The sequence below is a fragment of the Xiphophorus couchianus genome, chromosome 4 (genome assembly GCF_001444195.1).
Source record: "Xiphophorus couchianus chromosome 4, X_couchianus-1.0, whole genome shotgun sequence".
Classification (NCBI taxonomy): domain Eukaryota; kingdom Metazoa; phylum Chordata; class Actinopteri; order Cyprinodontiformes; family Poeciliidae; genus Xiphophorus; species Xiphophorus couchianus.
The window spans coordinates 4,832,663-4,859,960 of NC_040231.1; the positions used below are offsets into that span (position 1 = coordinate 4,832,663).

General features: G+C 39.5%; 1 protein-coding gene across 3 annotated transcripts in view; it reads right to left on the reverse strand.

The window, feature by feature from the left end:
• The window catches only part of lrp4 (low density lipoprotein receptor-related protein 4), a 112,432-nt gene extending 85,819 nt beyond the window's left edge, over positions 1-26,613 (reverse strand). For 2 of the 3 annotated variants that reach the window (XM_028014753.1, XM_028014752.1), the window contains exon 1: positions 26,259-26,612. In XM_028014753.1, coding sequence (XP_027870554.1) covers positions 26,259-26,319 — 61 coding nt within the window. In that variant the 5' untranslated portion in view covers positions 26,320-26,612. Of the gene's footprint in view, positions 1-26,258 lie in introns of all 3 variants that reach the window. The other variant, XM_028014754.1, reaches the window with a different exon arrangement.
• Between the last annotated feature and the right edge of the window lie 685 nt (positions 26,614-27,298).

Here is a 27,298-nt window from a genome sequence, read left to right on the forward strand (position 1 = left end):
TAATGATAAAAATCTTAGGGCTAATATTTTATTGGTCATGTTTCAGTTTTCAATTTAACTTGGCAGGAAATAGAATCCCAAACATCCCATGGCCCTTTCCTAGATTAAAGTCTGAATGAAGGAAACGTTGACCTTATCCCAATGTTGTTGCTAAAGCTAGATGAAAAGCTTATTTTAGCACAGAAACCACAATAATTAATACGAAAATGTAGAAATTGCATGCCTGCATTTTGACATGGTGATCACACAAGACCCTTTTTATGTTTTGAATAAACATTGAGTTACAGATTCCTTTTCTACAATAAATATGCTTCTTTCGATTGCAATTACACAAGCAGAAGACACAAGTACTTTATTTTTCATAAAAAATAAAATAAAAATGTGGCCCACAGGTGCTTATAGCTAAATGATTTTGGCCTTCAAGGCAGAAAATTGTAGACAATACTGATTTAAGATTTTTAAGATTTAGGGATTTATCACATTTGTTGAACAAGAAAAGAAATGTTGGTTGAGTCTTATTTTTTCCAGTTTTGGCAAATGGTTACATATATTTGCAACAAAATCCTTACTGCTTTTATGCAGCTACCACAAAGCCCAGTGGGCATCCTCAGGTTTCAAACAAAAGCCCCCAGGAAGCCTGGATCACCGTTCGACATGTTTGAGAAACACTGGCAGAACTCTTTCTCCCTTTTGTGTTCTCATTTCTTTCTGTATTTTACTCACTTTTCCTCCTTTTTATCTGAACCCCCCACAAACACCAGCAGCTTCGCCTATTCACTTCTTTGTATGTTCAGAAGGGAGTGAAAAAAAAGTCCGCTACCAGCAGAAATGAGATGAGGGAAAACAGAAGGTCGTGGGAGAAGGGGGGCTGATGATTGATTAGAGGCAGAGGAAAAATAGTGGAGTTTCAAATGAATTACAGAGGCAGCTAAAGATCACTATTCACACTCATTAAAAGACACTTTTTCTAGGCATCCTTCACAAATCCTTAAAGACAAAAGAGTGACCCTAATTAGAGGAACTCTGAAATAGAGAGCAGTTTTGTTTTGAAGCGTTTCATCTAAACATCTCGTGGATCAACACAAAACACTTTTGATGCTGCCATCATAATTGGCTTTCATTTGACTCCTAATAACTTGAAAGAACCTGGAGCATATAAATTGAGAATTTTTTTTAAAGACTAAAGGGACATCAGCCATAAAAACAACCTCCAAAGGCAAAATCCCAACTGGTGATAATGGCCTAATGTTGATCACTTGCAAAATGACATTTATATGCCAATTCTTATCTTTAAAGGCTATTCTAAGGTTTATAAACCCTATTGAAGAAAAGGCTAAAGATGCACCGTGTCTGGGAAACGTTGTGTCCCCATCTTCAGTACATGGCAACCACTAGTCCGAACTACCCAATGCCAGTGTGCCCTGTCCATGCATGATGGAATGAAAACAGGTGGTACAGTGGCTCCAGACGCATGGGAATGCATGTTACCATCAACACTGACGGATTATGGCGTGCAGTACAAACTGTACCAAAAGTAGCATCTCATTTCCTTTACCAAAACCATGGCCATGCATATACATTTCCCCAACTGTCTGTTTTCTGTAGGGGTTTACATTTTTAGCATGATACAGATAAAAACTTGGAAAACTTGGTGTTTTGATGTCTTTTGTGTACAAACTTTTAAACATTGGTTTCTGTAATTGCTATGAAGGGAAATAAACAAGCTCCAGTGGAACTTCTTTATAGTAAAAAAATAAAGAAGGACAAATTACAATTTGTGTCCAATATTAAATCCTAGAAATTGGAAAATATCTCGGGTATTTAAACTATTCTGAAATTCAAAATATTACAAAAAGTGGTATATAAAAAAAGTTTTCATTTTTAATATGGTAAACATTCCCAATTATCTTTAGTGTTTCTTTTCAGCATGATATTTCACTACTCATCTTTCATCTCAAAAGAAAGACTAAAGTATTACAACATGCACTGTGTCCCCCCTCCCCTTAATATACAGACATATGGTGGCTCCAGCTAAAAGAAAACCCATCCTGACGCTGGGACTTGAGACTATTTGCTTCTTAAGTTACAAGACAGACGATTGTTTAAGCAGAGCTCCACTCCAACCAGCCCCAGCAATAAATCTGGGCTGATTTAGACTGTAAAGACATTTTCCTGGATGAGGCCAAGGCTGCAGGGATTCAATGAGATTTGATGGGGTCTGACGGTATGACCAGAGTTTAGCCTCAAGAAGATGGGAAATGAAAGGCAGTTAGCAAGAAACCCAATGTCTACTGTGCGTTTAGAGGAAAACTCATTTAACAGAGTATTAAATGCAGTTAAGATACCAAAATGTAATCAGTCTTTGTTAATTTTGGAAAAAATAGGATACTATTTTTTGTTTGGGTAGTTTAGTTATCGTCTTTATTCATGTACATTTTAAAATGAATCCACAGTAGAGTTAGCCCGTAAAAATCTGATGCTCATTTTTCTTAATTGAGATAATTTTTTTCCCTTGTTCACCAGCGCTCACATTATGAAATAGAATTCCAGATACATCTGTTAAACTTCCCACTTCTGCTATCTATGCAGTTTAAACCATTCTAATTATAGAATGACATAATAAACTCAGTGGTTTGGATCTCATCCAAGTCAAGGCGATAAACAGGATCGTCATGGAGCCTAAGCTGAACCCACTGAGTCAAAGGGGTGGAACTGATCTTGACTTACTTGTTTATAATTTTTTTAATAATCATTCCCATTTTGGGGGAAAATTGAGAAAAGAACTTTCCACAGTATGTTGCCACTACTGCCTTATGGATAACAGTCCAGGCATATTTAAGACAACAATTCATGCAGAAGACAATTTTAGGGGTTATTGCATCATAAATAGTAACAGTGAGTTTATTCATTCTCTAAACTATTTTGTTTTTTTTATTTATTTTCATTAATATGGACCAAAATGTGGAACATATTTTAACCACCTGCAGCACAGATGAGACATTAGCAAATTGAATTACAGTCTCCTTCCAGAATTATTTCAAGGCAGACTTCACTGGAACTAGAACTGGACGTTATGGCTGAAACTTATCACAATATAAGCATTTTATATCAGTCAATATTGATAATTATTGATTAGTTTTTTGTTTTAAATATATGCAGCACTGCCAAACTGGTTACGTGACCTTTCCTGTTTTATCCAGTTTTCACTCCACTCCGTTTATTTTTAAGCAGTTATGAGATATGGTGGCGAAATCTTAAACTGCTGCTGGGCAAGTTACTCAACAGGTTGTTGCTAGGTAAACAAAGAGTGGCAGAGTTAGTTGATCCCACCCACCTTGTCTAGCTCACCATAAAGGGTTGAATTCAGAGAATATGCTGTATATTGAATCTAAGAGACATGTTATCTATTGATGTTCACACGTCCATCGTGGTATATATTGCTATTGATTCATCGTTCAGTCTTAACTGGAACTAACTTTCCATGGGTCAAAATAAACATTTCTCCCAGTCATCTATTTGGGACCAATTGACTCACCTCCATTTCACCAAAATTTGAAGTCATAATTATTGTATGTCTCTGCATTTTGAAATGGTAAAGAAGAAAAAATATAACAGCTTGAATGAGTTAACGCATCTTAGATAATTTTAAAAAAAGGAAAAACTACACTGATGGAATTTGATTGTTTTGGACTAAATATGGAGTCACAACATCAATTCTTAATAAATATGTATCTACTGGCTATAGATGTGTGAAACTGTAAGCTCTTTGTATCTGGCAAGCGCATCAGGGCAGCTACAGAGTTGGTGAACGTTCTTCGAGAAGCTTTGGGATCAATAGGCCTGCCAAGAAGCATTAGTCCTCCAAGCCCACAGGGCCCGTCTCTGGACACAAGAGCACAGGGACTTTAACTCTGATCTTATTTATGCGCACACAAAAGAAAGCACAAGGGTTCTTTTGGTGGGTCCTGTTCAAACAGAAGGCCGATGTGGATGGGTCTTTAAGGGGGCCGGCCCGCATTGACTCTAGGGAAGGGAGAGCGGCTGACAGGTCAGTCTTAAAGCCTTTAAAAAAAAAAGGGGCCCAGATCAGGGGAACCAAAGGAGGGGAGCGCGATGGAGCTTCAGCCTTCTCCTTCTGCTCCCCAGAGACCAAAGCAGCCCTAGAGACAATAAGTCTGTGCCATGGAGCTAAGAGGAGCCAAGAGTGAGAGCCGGGGCTCAGGGGAAGTTAAGCCAGGGAGGCAGGCAGTTGATGCACAGAGGGACGACCGATAGGGAAAGGCTCTGGCTTTGCCCAGCTATCAGTCCAACGCTAAGGCCTTCGTGGATCTGTGTTCCACTGGATAAAAGAAAAGTGTTAAATCAAACCGCAATCCAGCCCCTTTCAAGGCTGGCAAGACGGCCACTGATTTTGGGGGGATGAAGGGCAAAAGATCAAAGCCCTCAGGAGAGGAACACAACAGCTCCATCCAGCTGGACGCTTCCCTCCTGTCATCTCAGAGTGGGGGTGCTGACTAGGGAGAGCTTTGCAAGGCAGGGTAGGGAGTTCAGCATCATAAACTGCAAACCAGCAGGCACTTGGCTGGATAGCATGTGTGTATGTGTGTGCCATTAATGTGTAGGGGGATGGCTGAAGTCAGAATTGTCACCGTGAGCAGAACTGCAGATCTATCATGGTTGTTGTTCTTTAGCAATAAAGTGGATAAAACAATGTGGGGGCAAAACAAGATTAAATGAAAAATGGCAAAGGAGTTAAAGTGAGACAGATAAAAACTAAAACCCATGTTGTATGTTTTCTGTATGTAAAAAAAACATATGCCAAGCAAGTATGTGCAAGCATATTTCAGTGACATGTTAGTGAAAAAGTTTTTAAAATATCAGACAAAAGTTGCCCAGTTGTTCCACTTATGGCTGCCACAACCCAACAATGACCCTTCACCCCAAGTCCAATGACCTGGAAGCTACGTCCATTTGGGGAAACCGTTTCCTGACTCTATAAAAAGAGGCAGCGGAACTGAAAGAGACGGAGTGCGAAAATGGAGGGGCAGAATCATTTACTGCTAGTACAATGGCCAGAGCTGTGTTCGGGTCCAGCCCCGTGTTTTGGAGAGGTCAAACTCAGCAGATCTGAGGGCTGAAATTGAATTGGCACAGAGGATGAAAAAAAAAAAAAACACAACTCGTTGACAAGCCTACAGGCCGAGGCAGAGAAAGTCTATAAACAACTGGCTGCTCACAAACAACAAAGAGAAGAAAGTGCCATGGGTTCTTTTTGGTTTTCCAGCAAGTTAAAAGCAGAGTCAAGCTGAAACAGCCTGAAGCGCCGTGAAAAATGTGCATGATGATACTGGCAGGTAAGGGAGAATAATCCAAGTAAAGACAAAAAAACATAGGTCACATGATGGACCGAGCAAAAAAAAATGTATAACCATCAATTGTTTCCCAGTCATCCCCTTCTCATCCACATCTTTGTCTTCAAACCACTGACATCAGCTACAGTTGCATACCTCACCATCAGTTCCCATGAGATCAAGACATTTTGGAGGCAGAGGCTCTGATCAGAGTGCGACAGTCTGGCCTTGTTGGTTCTGACAAAGAACAGATGAAGAACGTGACGTTCATCTGTTCAGCAAACGTCACATTAAAGGCCAAACAACCAAACTTCAGTGAGAAAGGGTGAGTCTGGAAAACCTCTAGTTGGTTTTTCATCACAATGCAAACTGCAACCCAAATCTGCAGAATACTCGATCCAAAGTCCAGTTTGCTAGATAACATTCATGCAGCTCAATCAACAACGTCGCCTCAAAGTCTGTAGACACTAAAGATTGGTGCTTGCCAATGGTTAAGATTAGCCTTTGGGAAAGTCAACAGTGTGATAAAAAAATGTAGGTGTGGGTCGGAAGAATATAAGTAATGAAATGCTTGAAAAGAGCGTATGCAAAGGGAAGAGTTTATGATTGTTTACATTTGGGTGTAAAGCAAGATTACTTTTCCCATCTATAACTTGGCATTTTAGGTTTTCACTTAGCCATTTGCATATGGAAATAAAACGCCACAGTGGCTGACGATGAAGTTGCTGCGGTGTTATATATCTGAATAAGAAATCAATTTCCACATAAAAAGGCATCAGATAGAAAGTGCATTTCTATGTCAAGAACCCTCTCAGCAGAATGAATCAGTTACACATTCTTCGCTCAACCTCCTCTCATCAAGCCCACACTGTGAGATACAGATGCACATGAAGAGCCAAAAAAGGGATGAGTATATTTAGCATCTCCCCCTTTTGATGTTATCCCCTTCTCCTCCCCTCTGCCTCCATCTCTCGTTCTCAATCCACTCATTTCCAGTGGCACTGCTCTGCAGATAAGAAAGTGCTTTGCTCTCCCAAAAGTGTGGAAATATCTGCAAGGGCATTGTAAACACAGTAAACAGGGCACAACACCATTAAGTCGCACATGACTCATGAGTGGCACAGAAATCCACGGGATGCTGCTTTTAACGAGAGCTGCGAACTTGAGAGAAAAAAAAAAAAGAGAAAGGAAATTCAATCAAGAATGTGAAGCCTATTCAGAGGTGTCTCTGATTTCATGTGAAATTACCGGTAAGTCCACCAAGAATTTCTACAGAAAACATTTGTTGCTACGCTTTGTTCTCACTGACTTGTGAGAACTTTCTGGAATATGACAAGACTTCAGCACATCATCGGTTAAGTAAAATCTCCAAAGGTCAAACTGAGTCATTGAAAACACAAAAGCAATGAGACAAACAAAGAACTGATGGTGTACTATGGAGCTGAAAAATCTTCCCTTTATCCAGCTGGCTTTCCTTTAAGCTTCAATGACATTTGAAACATAAGTCACATGGCCTTTTGTCCTTTGGTTTTCAAAGGATAATTTTATTGATTAAACCAAAAAATGCTTTCCGACGCAACATATGTGGAAATATAACAAAAAAAAAAAAATCACTTAAATAGAACCCATCAGACAACAGAAAGTAATTATGGAAAGACAGGAACATCCATCCGAAAAAGGGTTACAAGCCACCTCGAAGGCTTTGGGACGCCAGTCATCCACTGTAAGAGAGAAATAATCCACAAATGAAGTCAACATGCAACAGTGGTGAATAGTGGTGATCGTTTTTCTAGAACAACAAAGCATATTATAGATAATTGAAATGCGTTCTGTCATCTTTTTTAAAACCACCTGACTGATGGTTCTTTTAAAAATACAATGAATGCAAAAAAAAAAAAACACAACATGAAAGACTAAACCAAGCAAATATGTGCATGCAATTTCGTAAATTGCATGCACATGAAAATATATAGACTTTAGATAACTTTTCAACTACTATCACACTTTAGATTTTATCTTTGTACATTTTAAAATTTGCATAACCATGTAAAAACTATTTTTACGTGCTGCTGTTCCTGCTGGGTTCATGACCCTCGCACAATTAGCCACGTTTGAAATATATTTGAACAAATTATGATGGTTCAAAAGTGCATCATGTGTTAAGTCTATGCTCGGCGGCCTGTCGCTATACTGAATGGTGGCTCTGTTGCAAAACAGTTTCAAGCGCTGAGGAGCTCCGCCATGCTTAAGATACAGAGGAGCACGGGATCAGCTCACCAATTTGCCTGGATATTGTTCTCGTAAAATTTAAAGGGGCTTTTCGTCATTTGGTTCCTGGTTGGCTCAAGATACGTTTCCAAAGCATACGCTCGGGGCACAAACAAAACCGACTAAGATTTGTTCCTTGATTTAAGTGTTTTACAACTAAATATTCAAAAAGTGTAGTGTTTGTATTCAGCCTCCCTGGGTTAATATTGCTTTAGAGAAGCAAGTCTTACAGTCTAAGTCTTTGGGGGTATGTTTCCATCGACTTTCCACATATAGATGGCTTCAATTAACTGCTGAATCTTGGTCAGACTAGAGATAAAGTGTATGAAAATCAATATTTAAGTCACAGACTTACAATTGGATTTATGTCTAGACTTTGACGAACCCATTCTTGATCTGAACCTCTCCAGTGAAGCTCTGGCGTTTCAGGTGTTTTTGCTGCTGAGGTAAACCTCTGTCACCATTTCAACTCATTTTTTTCTTCTGGTCTTGCCCTGTATTTAGCTGCATTCATCTCTCCATCAACTCTGACAAGCTTTCCTGTATCTGCTGAAGAAAAACGACCTCTCCTTGCTCCATGCTTCCACCTTAATATGGGGATTGTGTGCTCAAGATATTACCCTTACTGCATTTTTCAAGTAGGGATAAAAACTTAATTGTAGTCTTGTTCTTACATAAAGGCCAGATTTGTGGAGTGGAGGACAAATAGTTGTCTTGTCAACAGGTTTTCAATCATACTTTTACTTCTCTGCCCATTTCTCATAGAAAATTGTCTTCCACATGTTTGTAATATTTTATGGCCAAACGCTGCTTTAAACATTAAGCTTTTTTTTTTGTCTGGTGCTTTTTTCCTTACTATTTTTTTAGTCCATCTAATATTCTCTAGCAAACCTCTGAGGTCAATTTCTGCAGTTGGTTGAATTTAGCTCTATGAAAGTCTGACTTCAGCTCTTTTTTCATGTAAAAAGTGAAATTAAAAGCCATCTATCATTTCAGTTTTTTTCACTAAAAGGTTGACAGGATATGAATACTTTTGAGACACGCAGTCCATATTGAAAAACACTCCAGGTGTTTCACGCTGAATGTAAATGACGATGGTCGCATCCATCCACCCGTTACTCCAGCTATAACTCCTTTCCTGAACAAGAGTTCAGAAGCAGTTCAAGGGTAAGGGGGTAGATATGTTTGCATTCCAAAGCTGCTTCCATGCTGCCTAAATAGCCAGACAGGTGTTTGTGTATCCTGAATGCACATGACCTCTGTGCCCTCCTCCGAGGGGCAACAAGTCACCTGATGCAAGGAGGGGGGTGAGCGCTTTCAAAAAGAGCAGTGAAGGAGTGTAGTGATGAACACACACACTCCTCAGCTAAGAATAGTCTTCATGAAAAGCCCTGCTGATGAGAGGAGGAGGTGGGGCAGGGTGCTGACACTCTACACCCATCACTGAGAGAAAGGTTGGGGTAGTTTCCAAGTTGGTTGTCATATCTGACTTTCAGTTTTCATAGAAAACACTCGAATGGTGCTTAAGATTTTTTTTCCAATAGATGCTTCAAGTTGATTTGAATTTATCTTTAAAAGACAACATAGAGGGCGTGCCGTGGTGGCATAGGGGATAGCGTGACCCATGTTTGAAGGCCTTGAGTCGAGGGTTCGACTCCTGGACCCAACGACATTTGCCGCATGTCTTCCCCCTTCTCCATCCCCCTTCCCTGTCAGCCTACTTTCATATAAGGGACACTAGAGCCCACAAAAGACCCCCTGAAGGGGTGAAAAAAACAACATAGAATAAACAAAATGTCCAATCTAAAAAAAAAAAAGAAAGTTAAGTCAATAAAATACTTAAAAGACTGACTTAATATGCTTATTAGACTAAGAGGGGCCATAAAATCTTAAACGCACACATAATTCTAAGTGTATTTACAGATACTCACAGCACTGTTAAGAAGTGAGGGGAAGCAAACAGCAGAACAAAGCGGGGCTGCGCAGAGCAGAGCCGGCTGGACTGCCAGGTCCTACTCATGAATCAATTTTCCTCAGCCAAAGTGCCAACATTAAATCCAATTAGACACCGGCTGGCACCAATCACTTTGATGACAGCTTCTAACTTAACCCTCAGGGAAAGACATCAGTGCCAGTGGTGCCAGTGTCAGTGGTGCCAGTGACACTTCAACAGTGTCAGAAAAAGAGGAAGAGGATCAGCAGAGGAAGATGCCTTTGTACTTCCTTTGAAGTGCATGTGTGCATTTGTTACAATCAACAGGGTCAGTTGAGTCGCTACCCATGCTCAGTGTGTGTGTGTTGGGTTAGTGGCACGCTGCCAGAGGCTCATATCAGAGTACAGCATGATAGGCTGTTACAGGCGCCAGCTGAACCCTTTTTTATTTCTGACTTCTGCCGCAACTGCCGGGCAACTTGACAGCATCCTGGCAACTGTCTGACATAGATACACACACCCACGACATAAAGGCACACACAACAGAAGGAAACCAAATGCATGGAGCATGAAAGAGACACATTTAAGCTCCAACACCTGTCAGGGATTTACTATGACTGACTATGAAAGTACAAGAGGGAGACACCTCTGATATCAGGAAGTCGTGAGTCATGACCTCTCCTTTCCTGCTCTCAAATGAAATCTCATCTCTCAATCTGCCCATCTACTAAATACGTAGTGAATTACAGCATTGCTCCTGACAGATGACCCTCAACTGGATGTATAGCAAGAAGAGAGGCAAGGAGGGGTTAGAAAAATCTATTCATGCCTAACTATGACCCTAAAGGTAGGCATATTGTTAATGTGAATAATGGAAGGGCATGAGGAGGAGGAAAAGCCTTGAGCCTATTTAACCGCTCTCTTAAATGAGCTCACACAGCTTTCTGGTTGAATAAGTAACATCTGAAGCAACTACACTTAATAAGAGTGTGTCCCTACCTTGTCTCTGACTGCCAAGGTTAGAGCAATCAATCTGAGACTGCAATGCAGAAAGATAGGTAGTCAGAAAGGCCATTCAATTATACAGAAAAAGAGCCATAATCACTGAATCAATGTGGTGTAAACTAAACAGAAAATGCAGATACTAGCTTCATTTCCATTACAAATGTGAAAAAATCTTTGTCCAAAAAACAAACAAAAAAATACTATTTCTACTAATGTTGAAAAAACTATTTTGGCATTGCAGTCTTTCCATTCAATATGAATGCAATTAAAATCACCCGTGAATTCTTCAAGCAATGTCATTAAAAATAACATTCTGTATCCTCCAATCCAATTGAATAAGCTATTTTACAGAAGAGAAATTATCAATATTCTGGTTTCTAGATGTGCAAAGGAAACTTGTCATAATTGCAGCAACATGGATGCCTGTCAGTGAATGACTTTAAAGCCATTTATCAGTTCCTTCTGACTTCACAAATACAGTATGAGTAATAAAACTTTTTGAGATTTCAGAATAATGATTTGAGAAGTCCAATTCTAAATAAAGTTTTATAACTCTTTAATAGCTCAGTCCCTGGAAAGTGATTATATTGCGAGGATGCACTTAAATTAAACTGAACCCAATAAATTATTGTACATGGCAAAGGAATATGAATGAAAAGGGCCTTTTAAAGAATCGGGTCAGGGCCTTTTAACAACCTAACCTGGTGCTCCAACCCACATCCTGGCTTTCAGACCTGGGCCGGATTAAACCTCTCCAGATTTCCTCTCCCTCCCAGGGCAACACCTGGATAAGATCTACGAGCGGCACCAGCCATCCATGTCTGGACAAAAACATTAATGCATGTTCCCTTCTAATCACTTTTAAACTCAGCCAACAGGCTGCTTCAAATGCAGCAGGAATTTATTCCTTTGTTGCATCTGAGCAACATTGAACCGGGGCATGATTTACAATTATTGATGAAGTTTATCCAAGAGTCAGCAACAAAATAATCCCTTTAATGTAGAAGTAGTGTAGTACTCTGTTTAAGAAAACCACAACACTCCTACCCCCCATCAATTACAATAGTTGTGTCCAAATGAAATTATACTGTACATAAAAATAAAAAAAGAGGTGAGCATCTTTCAGAGTAACCTCTGTGGGCCAGGGCTGAACTAAATCAGGTTCTCTAAAATAAATTAGAATTAGGGCGATGTGAAGCAGCGGACATCGCACAGCATAGTTGGATTAATCTCCAGTTGGCCAATGCAATAACTTAAGTAGGTGCTTCTTAGAATAGAAACCCCATGGATAAAGCACCAAGCAACAAAAGAGGAAAATCATGCTGACCTAATTAATGCAGGCTCTTAGTGGAATATTTTTGTTGCCAGCTTAGATTCACGTCTGACCATGGAGATGAGTCTCCTGGTTCCTTCTGTGGAGTTATGTTGTCGATATCATTGTCTTCAGTTTTGCCTCTGGGGCTGAAGAATAAATCTGGCCTCTGGGAGTGGCTGCAACAGTCCTGAGGCAAAGTCACTGAGGCACTCATTATTTATCCTCTTTACCTTGTTATTCTCTACGTTTTTTCAGTGACCCTCCTGTTTTCTTACCATTTAAAAAAGAATGAAACCTTGTCTCTTAAATGCTAAAATGTTGTTTTTTTTCAGTTGCTTTAATAAGTGTGCACCTTCTTTGCTTTTTTAAGACCCATTTGATCCAATTCACATCTAGCTCGACAGGTTTATAACAAAAGACCCAAAGAAAATGCTGCGCCAAAGTTGTTTGGGTTAGAGGTTGTTGCAATGCAGAAGAAATCATCTGTACATCAGCTTCTATATATGTGATGCATTTTTGAATCCCTGAACTTTAGTAGTAGCTTTGCATATTTAAACTTTTAAAATGTTTAAAAGTTGAGTACTGGCAACACACACGTTGTGATTATTCATTGGGTCTACTAGCAAACTCATCCTTCTCTTAAACAGTATCAATATATTTCACATGTTGTTTTATCCACATAAACACTTCAGCCGCTTCTCCATATACAAGACATGGAGAGGGGAATTAGCTTGTTGTAGTTTTGATTGTATGCAAACATTTAGAGTTCGGACGGGCATTTCAGTGGCAGGTTTCCAAAGTGTTTTAATTGTGTTCCATGTGCACCATAATTGAATCACATCTGAATTTTCTCATCGTCAAGTTGGCGAATTGTGCAGAAATCTAATAAACCATTCTTTTAAAAATTAGGTCTGATGAAGGATAAAAATTATATACACAAAACTATTAACATTTCAGCAGATATCGATATCCAATATTTTATATATAATAAACAACACCTTGTTGTGCTTCAGTGAAGCTCCCCATAGTGCTGCACTGCATCACCATCACTCTCACATGACCAAACAAGAAAGATCTTCTTACCACTGGCTATGTGTGACCTTAATTCTAGTGCCAAAAAGTAAAAAGATTTCTATTTACTATACAGCCTGATTCATACTTCCTGGTCTACGCTTATGTCCGGTCAAATAAAACGCCTGTAAAGCGTAGGGTTTTGCCACATGTATCAGCTCGCTATGGATAGGACTACAAAATATTAGAACATCTTGCAATGGTGAGAACATTACTAAATATTGTAATAACTACATCAATTGCAATAAGTTATAATTTTCTTATTCCTTCTCCATCTCATCTGTGCTTCCTACACATGTCATATGTGTCCAGTTTGAGAATTTGCTGCCTGGAGATGGTCCAACAGGCTATTACATTACACAAGTTTGTAATATATTAGACAACAATTATTGCAGTCCATACCGTCCTTAGCGAAATAAATATTGCACACCCTGATAGTGTGATGACTGTATGCGTTGCAGCTCTAGCTGGGACTCAGAGGATCATCCAGCCCAGGTTTCTGTGGCCGTGCTCAGACAATGACAAGACCTCCATTCAAAGAGTGACGCCAGACATACAGAGAAAAACAAATTAGTCAGATTATATGCACAATAAAAACAAAACCAAAGTTTATTTTCAAAAATCTGAATCTGGCAAGAGTTATTGTTTTCTTAATCTGGATCGTTTTTCTCTCAAGAATGAACAGGACACAAAAACTGCAATGACATCCCGGTGTGAAATCAATTCATTCTTTCCTCCTCCTGTCTTTTGAGCAGATGGCATACAATTCACCACTACAACCCTTATGCGGTTGTAGTGACAACTATACATCTCTGCAGGTAACATCATGGGTTAAAGTGAGATAAAAACAACATGAATTCGGATGCATCTGTAAGAAGACGGTTGCGTACAAAGAGGCGTGTCAAGGCTTTAAAAGGAAGCCGAATTGAATTATAATCACTTTTTCAGTTCCCAAGACATTATTTGTATTTTAATTACTAGAAAGCATAATGACATAATGTTGTTAATTAGCAGACGTGAAATGCACATTTCAAATTAGAGAACTACTTAGAGAAACATTCATGGGACAAATCCTGTATTAACATCTGAAATTTGAATGCCAAATAAAAATATGGCAAACTAGTCATAAGATTTTACTTTAACAGCAAAAAATGAACACTACTAGGTTCAAACAGTTTGAAGATAATAGCTTCAGCCTTGAGATTCCTAAACCTGGCTAATTATCAAGCCATCTCAATTTCAGGATTTCTGCATTATTAGCATGTGACTGAAAACAAAGTTCAAGATAAAGCACTGCAAGAACCTGCAAATTAAAAACCATGCATAATGCAGCTTCTGTTGCAATATGACAGTGCTGTAAGACTTAATTGACTATTTTGGAATGGGGTGATGGATGTACCCTTCACAATTAGAGCAACAAATCCCGATGATAATGTAGCATGGCATTCAAATTCAACAGCATGGACATAAAAGAGCATTTGTTTTTAAATGTATGGCTCCATTTCATGTTTAGTTTAAAAATCACTTTTGAGTTCAGGTCTAATATCAGTTTATCAATTTTCTGATCTGCTACTTATAATAAATTTAAAACCATAAATGTGTGTTTTATGGTATTGACTCTTGATAACTGCACTGTAAATAGTGTATTCAACCAAACATGGGTCACTATCAGGCTCAGAGCTCAAATCTATTCTGAAGGTGCCATTATGAAACACAGAGTGGGAGCTGTAGTATTATACATAGCTGCCTGTGTGTAGGCCAGCTCTTTAATCAGTGACTGTAATTGCTGGGATGGACTTTGAACCACAGACATATTTGTCTCCGCTTTTCATCCATGGCTAAACAACGAAAGGGAGGGAGCAGCAAGCGCCCGGGCCCGGCCATGCACGGCTCTAGTCCCGGTCCCTGCGAGCAGCCAAGCATGGAGGAGGAATAGAAGGGTCACAAACAGAAGAAAGAGTTTTGGCTGAGAATGGGACGAAAAGCTAGAGATGTGAAATGGAGGGGGTGGAGAAAAACAGAAAGGAAAAAGAATTTAAAAAAAGGAGGAAAAAAGGCGGCGAACGGAGAGGACATGATGGTACACAAGTCCCCCAGTGGCAGATTGAGAGCTCTGAGAAGGCCAAACAGGAGTCTCTTCTGAATACTAAAACCTTTCATGGAGGCAACACTGCAACACAGACACAACTCCAAAACATCTCCTTTGAGGCGCCGCAATATACGAGGCTTTCAACCGCTTGTTCCAGAGTTGGTCTAATTGGGAGCCGAGGCAATACAAGGAGGGCTTAGGGAGGTGGGAGCAGAGGAGCTAAGGAGAAGAAGAGAGGCAAGGAGGGGTGCTTGATTTAAGAGGCCATTGTTTCAACAAGTACATTCTGCCTCCCTCTCCTTTCTCCTCATGGCCTCCCCTTCAGATGCCCACACTCCACAGAGTCAAAAGGCGGTGTTTAGCCCCTCTGAGCGAAGAGGAGCTGGGCTTGTTTTGACACTTTGTCCTCCTTGGCTTCTGTGAAAAGGCCCCGCTTCTATGGGGCACTCAAGTTCATTAGAAAGTACAGCGCTTTCAGCTGCTTCCCCATTCCAGCTCCAGGCCTCAATGGGGCCTCCAAAGCTCCTCGTTGTTTGTTTAATAAAGACCCCCACCACCTCCACAACCACCACCTTCATTTCCCTCATTGCAGAAGTAGCCGAGTTACAGCCTCCTGGGTCTGGGGAGACTGATCGAGGATAATGTGGAGAAAATAACAGGGGGGAAAAAAATTAGCTTAAATGGCCCATTTTATGATATTCATGACCATTTCCCTTTCAGTTTGTGCTTATTGCTCATAACAGCAATTATTATTCCAAGAGAGTTGAGAAGAATGTAAAAAGTGTAATAAAAACAAATCAAAGGCAAAAGCATTTTAGCACTCAGCCAAAAGTCGTCAAAAAGCGACAACACAGGAAATACGAAAGCTTAGCACTGGGACACATTGGCTTAATCAACTATGCACAATTAAATGTGGAAAACTTCACAAAAACTTGAAAATTTAACAGGGAAGTGTAAACTGTATGTATCAAAGTATGAAAGATTTGTAGGTTTTTATGCTGTTTTCAAGCATAAAACAGAAGAAATAGCACAGTAAAGTACTTCACCTGCAACATAACAGTGAAACTCTGAATCTGGAGTGTGTATGTGGAGAGTCAGGTTTCCGCTCTCACACTTTCAGGTTACATCTTTGCACATCAGTAGGAGATGACACTCTAGAAGGGCAAAAGATCAAAAAAAGCCCCAAGGAAGGCTCAGCTGCCCCACTGTGTGTCCCAATCTAAATGGAAATCACTACTGTGAGTAAAACGAAGGAAGACTTTATACAGCTGTAGTTTGTTACATTGTGAACAAACACAAACACAGAAATGCATCATATTATCAGTTTACTATAAAAACCAAATTGCTAAATGAATGTTTGAAAGTTTATCCAGAGGCTGTTGAGGGAATCCTTTCTATGATACTCTAAAAACCCGAGTTTAAGGCAGAATTTAACAGAAGACCAATATTTTAAAATGTCCAACACATTTTGAGTAATTAATAAGTAGATTTCAGTGAGCTGATTGAGAAAATGTGTCAAGCACAAGAAGACTGGAAGCTACATGCCTCGCATGAAAGCACTTATATTATGAAGTGAAAAGAAAAAAGAAAACATTACCTGAGTAGCTCATTTTTGAAGTTAATGTTAAAGATGTCAGAAGTTTGATGCATCATCTAAGCATAATGCAATATAGCAAAAGGTAATTATCAGCCATTGCTTTGACATAATTTAAGTTGTTAAGATCAGTATCCAACAGTACGTCAGAAAACCGAGGACTAGCAAAACATAGCGATAACCAGTTAGCTTAGCGATGCCAAAGGTGCTTTTTTAAAGAAAAATAAAGGTTTCAAACTCTTGTAAACAAATGGCAATCAAAAACAAAGAGAGAAGCTAAAAATTCACATCATGTACCAATCACAAACCCAAATCTAGATGAGTAAACGCAGGAATTATGAAGACGATCACTCTGTCATAAATTAGCACAAGAGGAATCAGAGGATTTATATAATTTATCACAAAACCATGTCCCCCTCTGCTTTCATCATCTTGGTGATTGTTACTGTCATATTTCTTGAAAGAAGAGTAGTTTATTGAATTTTTGGACATTATCACACAATCAGGTAGATCTATAGATTAAATGTTTGGCAGCCTGGTACATATCTTTGTTATCTGATAGGCCTATGGGAGGAGTCCATTGATAAAATTTCACATTTTATTTAAAAACCAATCTGTACTTTTTTTAATGCTGACTTTTTCAAATGTCGCCATGGTGACACTTCTGGTTTTCTCTAAAATAGTCATTGGTTTTTGTGAGTTTTTTGCAAACAGTATCATTTATTGTGATGAAGAGACAATTTACTAAAACATTTGTAGATTAGAAGAGATATTTTTTTTGAATGAAAAAAATCTTGATTTTGTTAGCAAAATAATAAAGAAGATGCAATGCCAACTACAGGCTTTAAAAACGTGTACATTTTTGCAGCAACATAATGAACGCATTACATTTAATTGATACGTTGTTGTACATAGGAATGCTGAACTACACATGGGTCCAATTATAGCCAAACGTTTTCAGTTATCCTCCCCAACGTTGTCATCAGCATTGCCAAACATGTGAGATGCACTGTAACCTTTGAACATCAGAGTCACATTCAAGAATCCGTTCTGTGGGCATGAGATTATATTTCGGTGATGTGAATTCAACTCCACAGTGCAGCAGCATACCTCCTACTGGTTTCAACAGCCAGGGGGACATCAGATCTTCAGCAGGTGCTTCCCTGCAGTTGTAGGTGTGGGAGGAAAACATGACACTGATCTAAACACACTTCTTTCAGCTGTTGTATCAAAGAGTGCAATGCACCAAAAAAATTTTGAGTGTAGCTCAACAATGGATTTCGACTAAATTGTAGCTTGTCTTTTTTTTTTTTCTAAAACATTCAGACCCAACAAATTCGTTTCTATAGTTTGCATGAACACAACAAGGACAATTCATTTCGTGCTACTGCACACACAGACGGTTATTTAATTTACTGCTTGAGGCTCACAAGTGTGCTGGTAAGCAAGTGCAGAAATCTAAGAGTGTGTGGGGTCTCTTTCAAATCATATCACATTCTAATCTTATCTGGAGCTGGAGATGGAAGCTGTGAGTGTGTGTTCCTAACCCTGTCCTGTGGCTGTGCAGGCTGTTTGTGCATGCTGGTATGTTGAAAGCCACCTTTTGGAGGTAATCTGGGAGACAGCTGCAAGCCCCCATGTGAAACCCCCCCACTGATGAACAGAGAAGGTGGGCAGGCTGATTTGAGAAGGCTATCTGGACTGATAGAAAAGAAAGAGAGAAAGGAGATAAACCTTTGAATACAACACAAAAACCACTAAAGAAAGTAGGAACGGCTGCGTAACAAATATATTCATAAATTTGCGACAATTTTCCAGAGTCAGCATGACTATGTTAAAATTAACAAAAAGTGAGAAGTGATTTAAAAAGTTTTTTTTTGTAAGACAGAACCCATTTTATGTTATTAGGAAAGAATTAAATGTTTTGGGGTTTTTTTTAAATTATGAACTGGATTTATGGTTGGATCTTAACCAGGCCAGTCTAACACATAATCGTTAACTGGTCTTTGTAATGTTCAAACATAGTATTAGCTGGTAAGTCCTGAAAAATGTGCTTGGTTTTGTACGGGTTAAATTCATCTGAGCAAAAGCGTCTGCAACAAATTTATTCCATGCTTCTACAATAATTAATCTGCAAAAACAGAAGTTAACATTGTCAAGATGTCTCCCTGCTAAACCTAAAGCTGCTATCAGAGAATTGCTCTCTTTTCTTGTATTGTTTTATCCAATATTTTAAAGGCAATCTGACATTGATCACAAGTTAATAAGCTGTTTTAAATTTCTTACTGCACCATTTGAACATGTGAAAGCATACTAAAACCATGACCTATGATAAGCAGATTCAAGTAGTTCCTTAGTCAAAGTCATCAACTGTGTTTAAAACCAGAGTGTGGTGGAATCCTGAGCAAAGGCCAGTTGGGTAAATGCTATATAAATAGACTACTGACTTCAAACTTGGGATAGAGCTCTTTCCCACATCAATAGTTTTCATTTACCACGTCAGTCTGCTTGCTTCATTTCTCCCTCTTTTTCTCCCCCTGTGCTTATACTCGCCATAAGAATGTATCACAACTTCTAACACCAGCAGGCTGAAGTAGGACAACCTTCTTTTCCTCGCCAGTTGCCATGGTGAGTTGTGTGTAGCATCAGAGCTCCATTGAGGATGGCTTGTATGAGTCACAACGCTCCCAATTCAGAAGACAAAAAAAAAAACAATGAAAACTCAGTTGACTCATATCAGCTGTTCTGAACCCAAACACAGCCCATACCACATCTTAAGATTTATCAAATGAGAGTTAGCCTCACACATTGTTAAATATTTTCATTGGGACAGGCTCTAAAATTGGTCTGACTCATTCTTTTGATGCCTTTTTTGGTAAGTTCACAACTGTTTAATGCTTGGCAGCAGTTGTGAGCTACTTACATCTAGATTATCATTTACTTAAGAGAAAGGAGAGGACATCTTTATGCATGTGTCATATTAATTCAGCCTTGGTGGGCTTAGGATGACATCAATTAGCAGAAAAAAGCCTCATTCCCTGTCTTCAACGAGGCTCCGTTAATAGCAGTCTGTTTGCAAGCTGCCATCCAATCAAGCAAAAACCATATATGCACACACAAACCCATTTTGTCCATACCTCCTCAGAGTGTACTGAATTAAGCTTTATCCAATTAATGAAGAAACATTTCTTTCTCTGGCTGCAGTTATTTGAATCTTCAACTTTCAGCAAATCTGCTTCTGTCAACACTCGACAATCTGGGATGAGAACAAAGGCGTTAATGGAAAACAGTGCAAGCAGATTTAGCAAATGTTGCTTCTCTGTTGCTTTTAATGGGAAGAGCAAGTCTCTCCGCATACTCCATGAATGGACCAAAACCACTAAGCATTTTAAGCAGCTTTAATCTACTCGTGCCTATTTGCAAAAGCACATTAGAAGTGGTGAGGGTTTTTTTTTTTTAAATGTCAGAAAAATGATGTTTGTAAGATTTAGCAGACAGCAATTTATAACTCAAGAACAGAGTAAGTGGTGCTGAGAATGCATTTCCAAAACGGGAGTTTATTTATATCTTTCTGTGAGCAATAAATGTGCTGAAGTGAATTAGTGTAGAAACAAAAAACAGTGAGGAATTATTTGCCAAAGATTTGAGGTATGGGCTGTCCACTTAGGAGCATTATTTTAGACTCATAAATGAAAAAAGTTGATGTGCTGGGGTTGAGAGAGAAAATTCATATTCCACCTCACTACTTATGAAAGGTAGCATGAAGGACTGCCAAAGCAAAACAGGATGGAGAGCACAGAGCTTGGCAACCCCAGACAATCTGGTAACGAATATTATATAGTTTTAAGTTGGTCTACTGTGATTATGGAGAAAGAAAGGCAGATCAGATAAAATGTTATTCATCATTCCAAAATGATAGGTACATAACAGGCTCTACTTCGAACTTAAATTAAGAAAAAACAAGGTAAAGTGTGATCCTACCTGTCTATAGCATTGAATCGGTTCCTTGATAACAATTCAGGTTGTGGTCAGGTTAGAAAACACCACAGGAGTTTTATAGCAGCAGACATGACCCTGTTTGTTAAAAACATATATTATCACATAGTATCAGCAAATACCTAAAACAGAGAAGTCTTATGAAGTCCTCTCTTCTAAATTATTACAGCAATTTTTTCAATATAAGCATGTTAGTTAAGGTTCTCAACAGATGATCCAAAGATGGAATAGCTGCAAGAGTAAGTTTAATTAATAAACTTAGTCTCAAACAAAAACTGACTTCAATTAGCAAAAAAAAAGAAACAAAAAAAACATGATACCCTCTCTGACGCTGATGTTTATATCTCTATAGTGAACTTTGACCCACTTCCCTGCCACAACTAAGGAAAAGCATGATGCTGCACTGTTGGGATATCAGGGTTATTAGTTTGCTCACAGTATGTCCAAAGCTTCTTCTGTTGCACTCCACTACCGATAAAGCTAATATCTTGCTCTGAATGTTTTTTTTAAACAGGTTAGCTGTGAGAATATTTATATTCATGTTTCATTTGATTAAGAAAACAAATTGCCTCTCTTTTAAATTATGCTAAAAAAAAAGAACAAGTTTTGTCTCTATGAATATAATCACACTGAATGGACATTCAATGATGTAATTTTAAGTCAGAGCTACATAATAAAATTAAGATTGCACTGCTACAAAAAAGTCAGATGGACATTCATTTACAAAAACTAATTGTAGACGGTTATTCCCCAAAACAACAACAAAAAGGTTGAGTATGCTGCAAATTGCCCTCATCTCTCAGTTAAAACTATAGCCATTCAAACACTTCTGTCATAAAAACATTATCTTTATCCTCAAATACAATCCTATGATGTCTTTATTTCAAACTGAGATAACAAAGAGAATAAGTGGCTTATGTTTTATGATTAAAACCACACTGGGGACGGAAAGAGGCCCTTTATCTCAACAATCCCCTGATTGTTCCCCACAAGTGTCCTTTTCCAGACATGCCCCCGTTTTATGGACTGTCCCAGGTGAAGCTTTCCTCTTTAGTCACAAAGTGAGGAGAGGCCCTAATGAACAATTAAGTTACTATGGATCTCTACCTGAGTGTGTCCTTCAAAATGCCTTTGTGTCCTTGCTCCCCCCTCCACTGGTGTGCTCAGACAGCAAGTCTCCAGGCCTGCTTATCTTTCTGTCCTCCACAGCAGGCCCCCGCTGAGACGGAGAACCAGAGTTTATTACAGTTTCCAATAATCTGCAGCCCCCCAGGAGCTCAGAATGACAGTACTTGGTGTGGAAAAGGACAGGACTCTATTTCACTACCAATCCTCTGATGGACCACCAATATGATGCATGACCACTAGTAAACTACACGAATTATGGAAAATCTTTGTATTTTTTCTTTTTTTAATTCAACCGAAACTAAGTTTTAAAAGAAAGACTCTAAAGCGAATTGTGTTGCTGGGTTTACAAGTTCAAAGACATTCATGCACAACATTGACCGTTATGCGCACTTCTGGAGACCACCTCTGGGAGCATCAGAGAGCATCACATAACCTTAGCCAGAACAACCAATGAACTAAATTTCAAGTGATCCAGGAAAAAAACTAATCCTGTGATTCCCCAGAGGAGTCACTTTCATTTGTTGTCCCTGGAGAGACTTTTAAAAATACACAGTGACTTACTTTTGACAAGGATTAAGAATCTTAACATTTTAAATGTCCTTTCCAATATAATTACCTTGGAAGGCACAAGAAATAATGACAAATATGTATTTTCATCTTGTTTGTAACTAGCCTGAGGAGGATGATAAAATTAAACTTTGGCAAGCATTTCTACTGGTGGCTCATATCTGTTACAATGAGAACAATTGTTCTCCAAAGTACAAGCTGATGGTGGTTAACTTTGTTTGTCTGTTTGCTGTGTGCACTGAAAGCTGACATCTGTGACACATATTAGAGCAGTGAGCATAATTGAAATACGCCCTGGGGCCGCAGATTCATGTTCTGAAACCAGAAACAATCCAGAAGACGAAATCACGCCCTGGGGTCTCTTACAGAGAAAGCCCGACTTGCAGAGTGAGGGCCAGGTGATTTAGAGGAACACGAGGAGGGTAGAGGTCTGAGGTCTGACATTTATCCATCAGAGAATGTTAGTGGGAGAGCGGGGGTGGAAATCAAATAATCATAGTTACCTCCACTGCTACCTTGGAGGTGCAATTCCATCCCTTCTGAAGAGACACACAAAGCACAGCGGGGATATCGGGTGGCCTGTTCCCCCTTCCTCTGGCGTAAGCAACAGCCTGGCCAATGCCAACCTAACCATCTAGACTTGAAGAGGGTATAGAACATTTATACCCTCCCAACACAGGAGCTTAAGTCTTACACATCCCAATAAATCTGGGCTTTTTCCACCTCATAAGTCCCCTAAAAGCCTTTAACATAGGCTATGCAGCCAGAATTAAAGGTGAACGTGCACATGTGCCAAAACAATCAGATTCAAGAAAAAAAAAAGAAAAGAAAAAACTTGTTTTATAGAAACTAGCCATAGCTACAACCTCCAGGTCAACATTTCCCCATGAGAGAGAAATACTGTGCCCTATAGAGATTAATCTGCACCAAAAACAATACAAAGAGTGTAACAAATCTCTCTGTGGGCTGGGTTAGTCATAAATGTCAACCTTGCAACATTATTAATATCAACACAATTACTCGGAGGACACTTAATTAAATGTGACTTGGAGCATTTCTGCAAGACGAAGTCATAAATTTACATTCTGAAGCTTGCTGGGTATGCACAACCATGCCTGGACGTTCATAATAAAAAGTTTTTAAAAAAAACACTGGTGTGAGGCTGTTTTAAACTGTCTATTGTCAGGGGACTAATCAATCCAAAGAGAGGGTATAACAAGCAGGAAAGGGCACAGCAGGTGGAAGCAACCTGAACCAAAGATCAAACTTTCACTCTGCCCTCTCCAAGCCACTTAGCTTGAAACTTAATTCCACAAGGACAAGATGTTGCATCTTGTTCACTCCAACAGTCAATCAAGATCTAGTGTAGTTATAGGTGCAAAAACTACAAATCAAATCTGTTTTTGCTCATTCAATTTACATCATCAAATGCAAATTAAGTTTCTTAGAGTGAGTTGGTGCCTTGTTCTTCCGTTTATGACCTTACCAAAAGGTTTTAGATCGGTTTCTTGCCGTTTGCCAGCAATTACGACAAATCTTTTACAGAAAAAGCTGCAAAAAGACATTAAAGAACATGTTATGCAAAGATGGTCTTATTTCATTTTTATCTCTGCTTAGGACACTGAGTTTAGACCAAATATCAAATTCCAAGACTCTTAGATCAGGAAGACAGAAAGGAGATGTTTGCATTTAAAATAACATTTTTATTTTTCTTTATTGTGTTACATCTCATTCTACAGTAAAAGCATTATTGTGTAAACTGTACCTTTTACACCTTTTGCAAGATATCAAATCTCATTTCTGACATGCTTTCTTGAAAATGCTAAGCATGGAATGACTTCTTTGGAACATAAACATAGGTTCTAAGGCAACCTGCGACTCCAATCAATAGCCGATCACTGAATGAAAAAGGGCCCTTGTGGGAATCACAGGAATGGGTGAGGAGACGCACCGTCCCAAAGCACACCATTAAACTGTGTAACACACTTGCCAACATACCATTAGTCCAACTCAGCCTATTACTGCAAGGCCAGTGGACTTGGCTGAGAAGGCATTTTGACCTCACACACATATTAGACATGAACACCACACAAACACACACACACACACACGCCCACAAACAAACACAGTTTAAAAAATTATAGCTTCAGGCTATGTCCAGTCAAATGGAACCAGCAGCTGACTTTAATGTTGCCATTTATTTAGAAAAGGCAACACTAAAATTATGGTATTACCCTTGTTTTTCATCCTTTGAACCAAACAACATTTTTCCTTTTTATTAAGTTAAATACTTAGAAAGTACCTCATGCTGTAGAAAACAGATGATCAATGTGAATAACTTGGCCGGAAACATGGCAAACTTTAAGATCATAATTTTAAAATTAAAAGGTGAACACCATCTATCAGCGGTCATCACATAAACAGAGAGTGGAGCTATACAATTTATCCTCCACTTGAAATGTCAGCGGTGGCCTATCGCAATCAGAGATAACAGACAAAGACGTGTTTGATACATGACACACGCCCGGCAGACTTAATTGCTTTATGACAGAACAAGACTATAATCAAACCAGCACGGCTCCCAGCCCCAGATAACGAGGGGTTGGCGTGTGTGTTTGGGGAGCGGGACATAAAAAACTACATTTGAAAAAAAGATGAAAAGCCCAACTATTAATAGGATGTGGATCATCCATTGTACCTTTTGTTTTCAGTTGAGATATCGACTCCTATCTGGGTGACATTTTGAAGACTGTTTTCTGATGACATTTAGGAGATGTCACATTTGCTCCAACCTCCCTTTGAGATCTAACCAGATAATTACAGGTGTAATTTTGGCTTGGCTGTCAGGTAAATCTTCATGATGTGTCAGACAGCACGGCACTGGGCACCCATGTATATAATAATGCTAAGCCCTGTCTCTATGTTTGTGTGTGTGTGTGTGTGTGTGTGTGTGTGTGTGTTTGGGAAAAGCAGTGAGTCCTCGCATTCCAGCGGCTGTTCTAACATGTTGTAAACACAAGGTGTTGGAGAAACATTGGACAGGGGGTGGTGGAAAACCCTCATACTTATGACAAGTGCTGCTAAAGGGGATCAGGGTTGGGGCACAAGATCTAAGCTATCAGAGATAAACACATCTCTCCACCTGCAATGAAAGCACAAAAGGTTTATGAGAGATTAATCCCATGTACCCCCCCCCCCCTTTTTTTTTGCCCTGGGAGAGGATACTCAAAGAAGTGCTCAGAACTTTCTAGCTCATAGAAAACACACAAAAACAATGTGAAAATCTTGGACTTCCTGCATCTGACGCCTCATTTCCAGCATCTACGAAAGTAAGTCAAGCAAAGGCATTCTGCCCGATTTAGGAACGGATAATTTATTCCTACATCAGCTTGTGCTGGTAAAAATCAACCTCAAGGCGAAGATCTGACAGCACACTGGCATACGCACACACCTCCTATGCTGGAGTAGACTGAATGCAGATTCCACACACCAGAAACAAGTTTTATCAAAATATAATGCGCTCAAATGCGGGAAATTCTGCGCAAAACTTGGGATGTACTGTTGTAGTCTAGCATTGGGCTACTGCGCTGGCACAATCAAATGCAAAAAGGTTACAATAAATCAAAGTGTTGAAGCTAACAAAAACAATCATGCACTTTGCAAGTCATATTAACATTCATACACAACAATGAAAGACTACAGTCTGATCGGCGCATTTTTGGTTATGAAAATACCTTGTAGAAGGAAATCAAATACATTTCACCAACCCAGTGTCCCCAGTACGAGAAGAAGTTAAGTGTTGTTGGATCTAATTATCTGAAAGTGCCACAAACAGTCCAATTCGCAGTTTTAAAAATATCCTTTTCTGTGCACCTCTTCCAAAACACGCTCACATGCAGTTTGAAGCCCGCGTCGCTGCGTCGCCTCTCGGACTCTCTTACCTGGACTCTGGCTGAGGAACAAAGTTGCCAGGACGCCCCACAGCACCGCGGCCAGCTGCATCTTGCACCCCACTTTTCTTTGGCTCTTCTCCGGGCTTCTCGACCCCCTGCTTCCCCCTCGTCTCTCTTTATTCTGTCCCCCCCTCAACACAAACAAATACCGACGGGCTTCTTTCACAAGAAGACGCTCCCCCGGCTCTCACCCTAACCTCTTGGCATGACTGACTTTTTCTCCCCGTCTGTCTCTTCCGCCTCCTCCTCTCTAGTGATAAAGCCACAAAACCGGGATTAAAAAGTTAACTCTGAGAGGAGCAGAGCGGCCACGGTCTCCAGCATGTTGTGCAGTCGTTCCCGACGGTGTGGATACCAATAGGAGCCGAGGGCTGTACCACCATGGAGCCGGGAGGGTAGTTGAACTAGCTAATGAAGTAAATGAGAGCTAACATTATAATACATCAACGACGGTAGGGAGTGGCTAACTTTAGAAAGCTGTAAAATAGAAGAACATATATGAAAGTGATTTAGTGTCATGTTTTGCTAAGTCATGTCTCATTTCATGCCTGTCTGTGTTCCCCTGTCCCTTACAAAATGGGCTCGTCCAAAATCTCTGCTCTTGTGTCATTTGTTAAATTACGTCTTTTAAAACGCTGGTGGTTCGCAGAAAACACAGCAGAGCATCAGAGGCATAAATAAAACAGCCTGTCCCTGTCTGCTCTGCAAACTTCTTCTCTTACTTTCTTTCTTTTTTTTGCACAATGAAGGTTGCAAAGGAGAAGAAGTGAAGCATAAAAAGCTTTTCTGTTCTCACGTAAGTAAATGGAGGCAAATGACAGAGTGGCGGTTTTTATAGTGGAGAATAATGATTAAAAGATGAGGTCATTACACAGTCATTCATCCCGCAAATTTACACAAAACCACCAAAGGGATCTGGTGGTAATATTAAAATCTGATTAATTCCAACAATGTTGCCGTAGATGCATGGCTTGCTTTCCTAGAATTGCACCACTTCCCCTTGAATGAGAATGATATAACTGTATCAC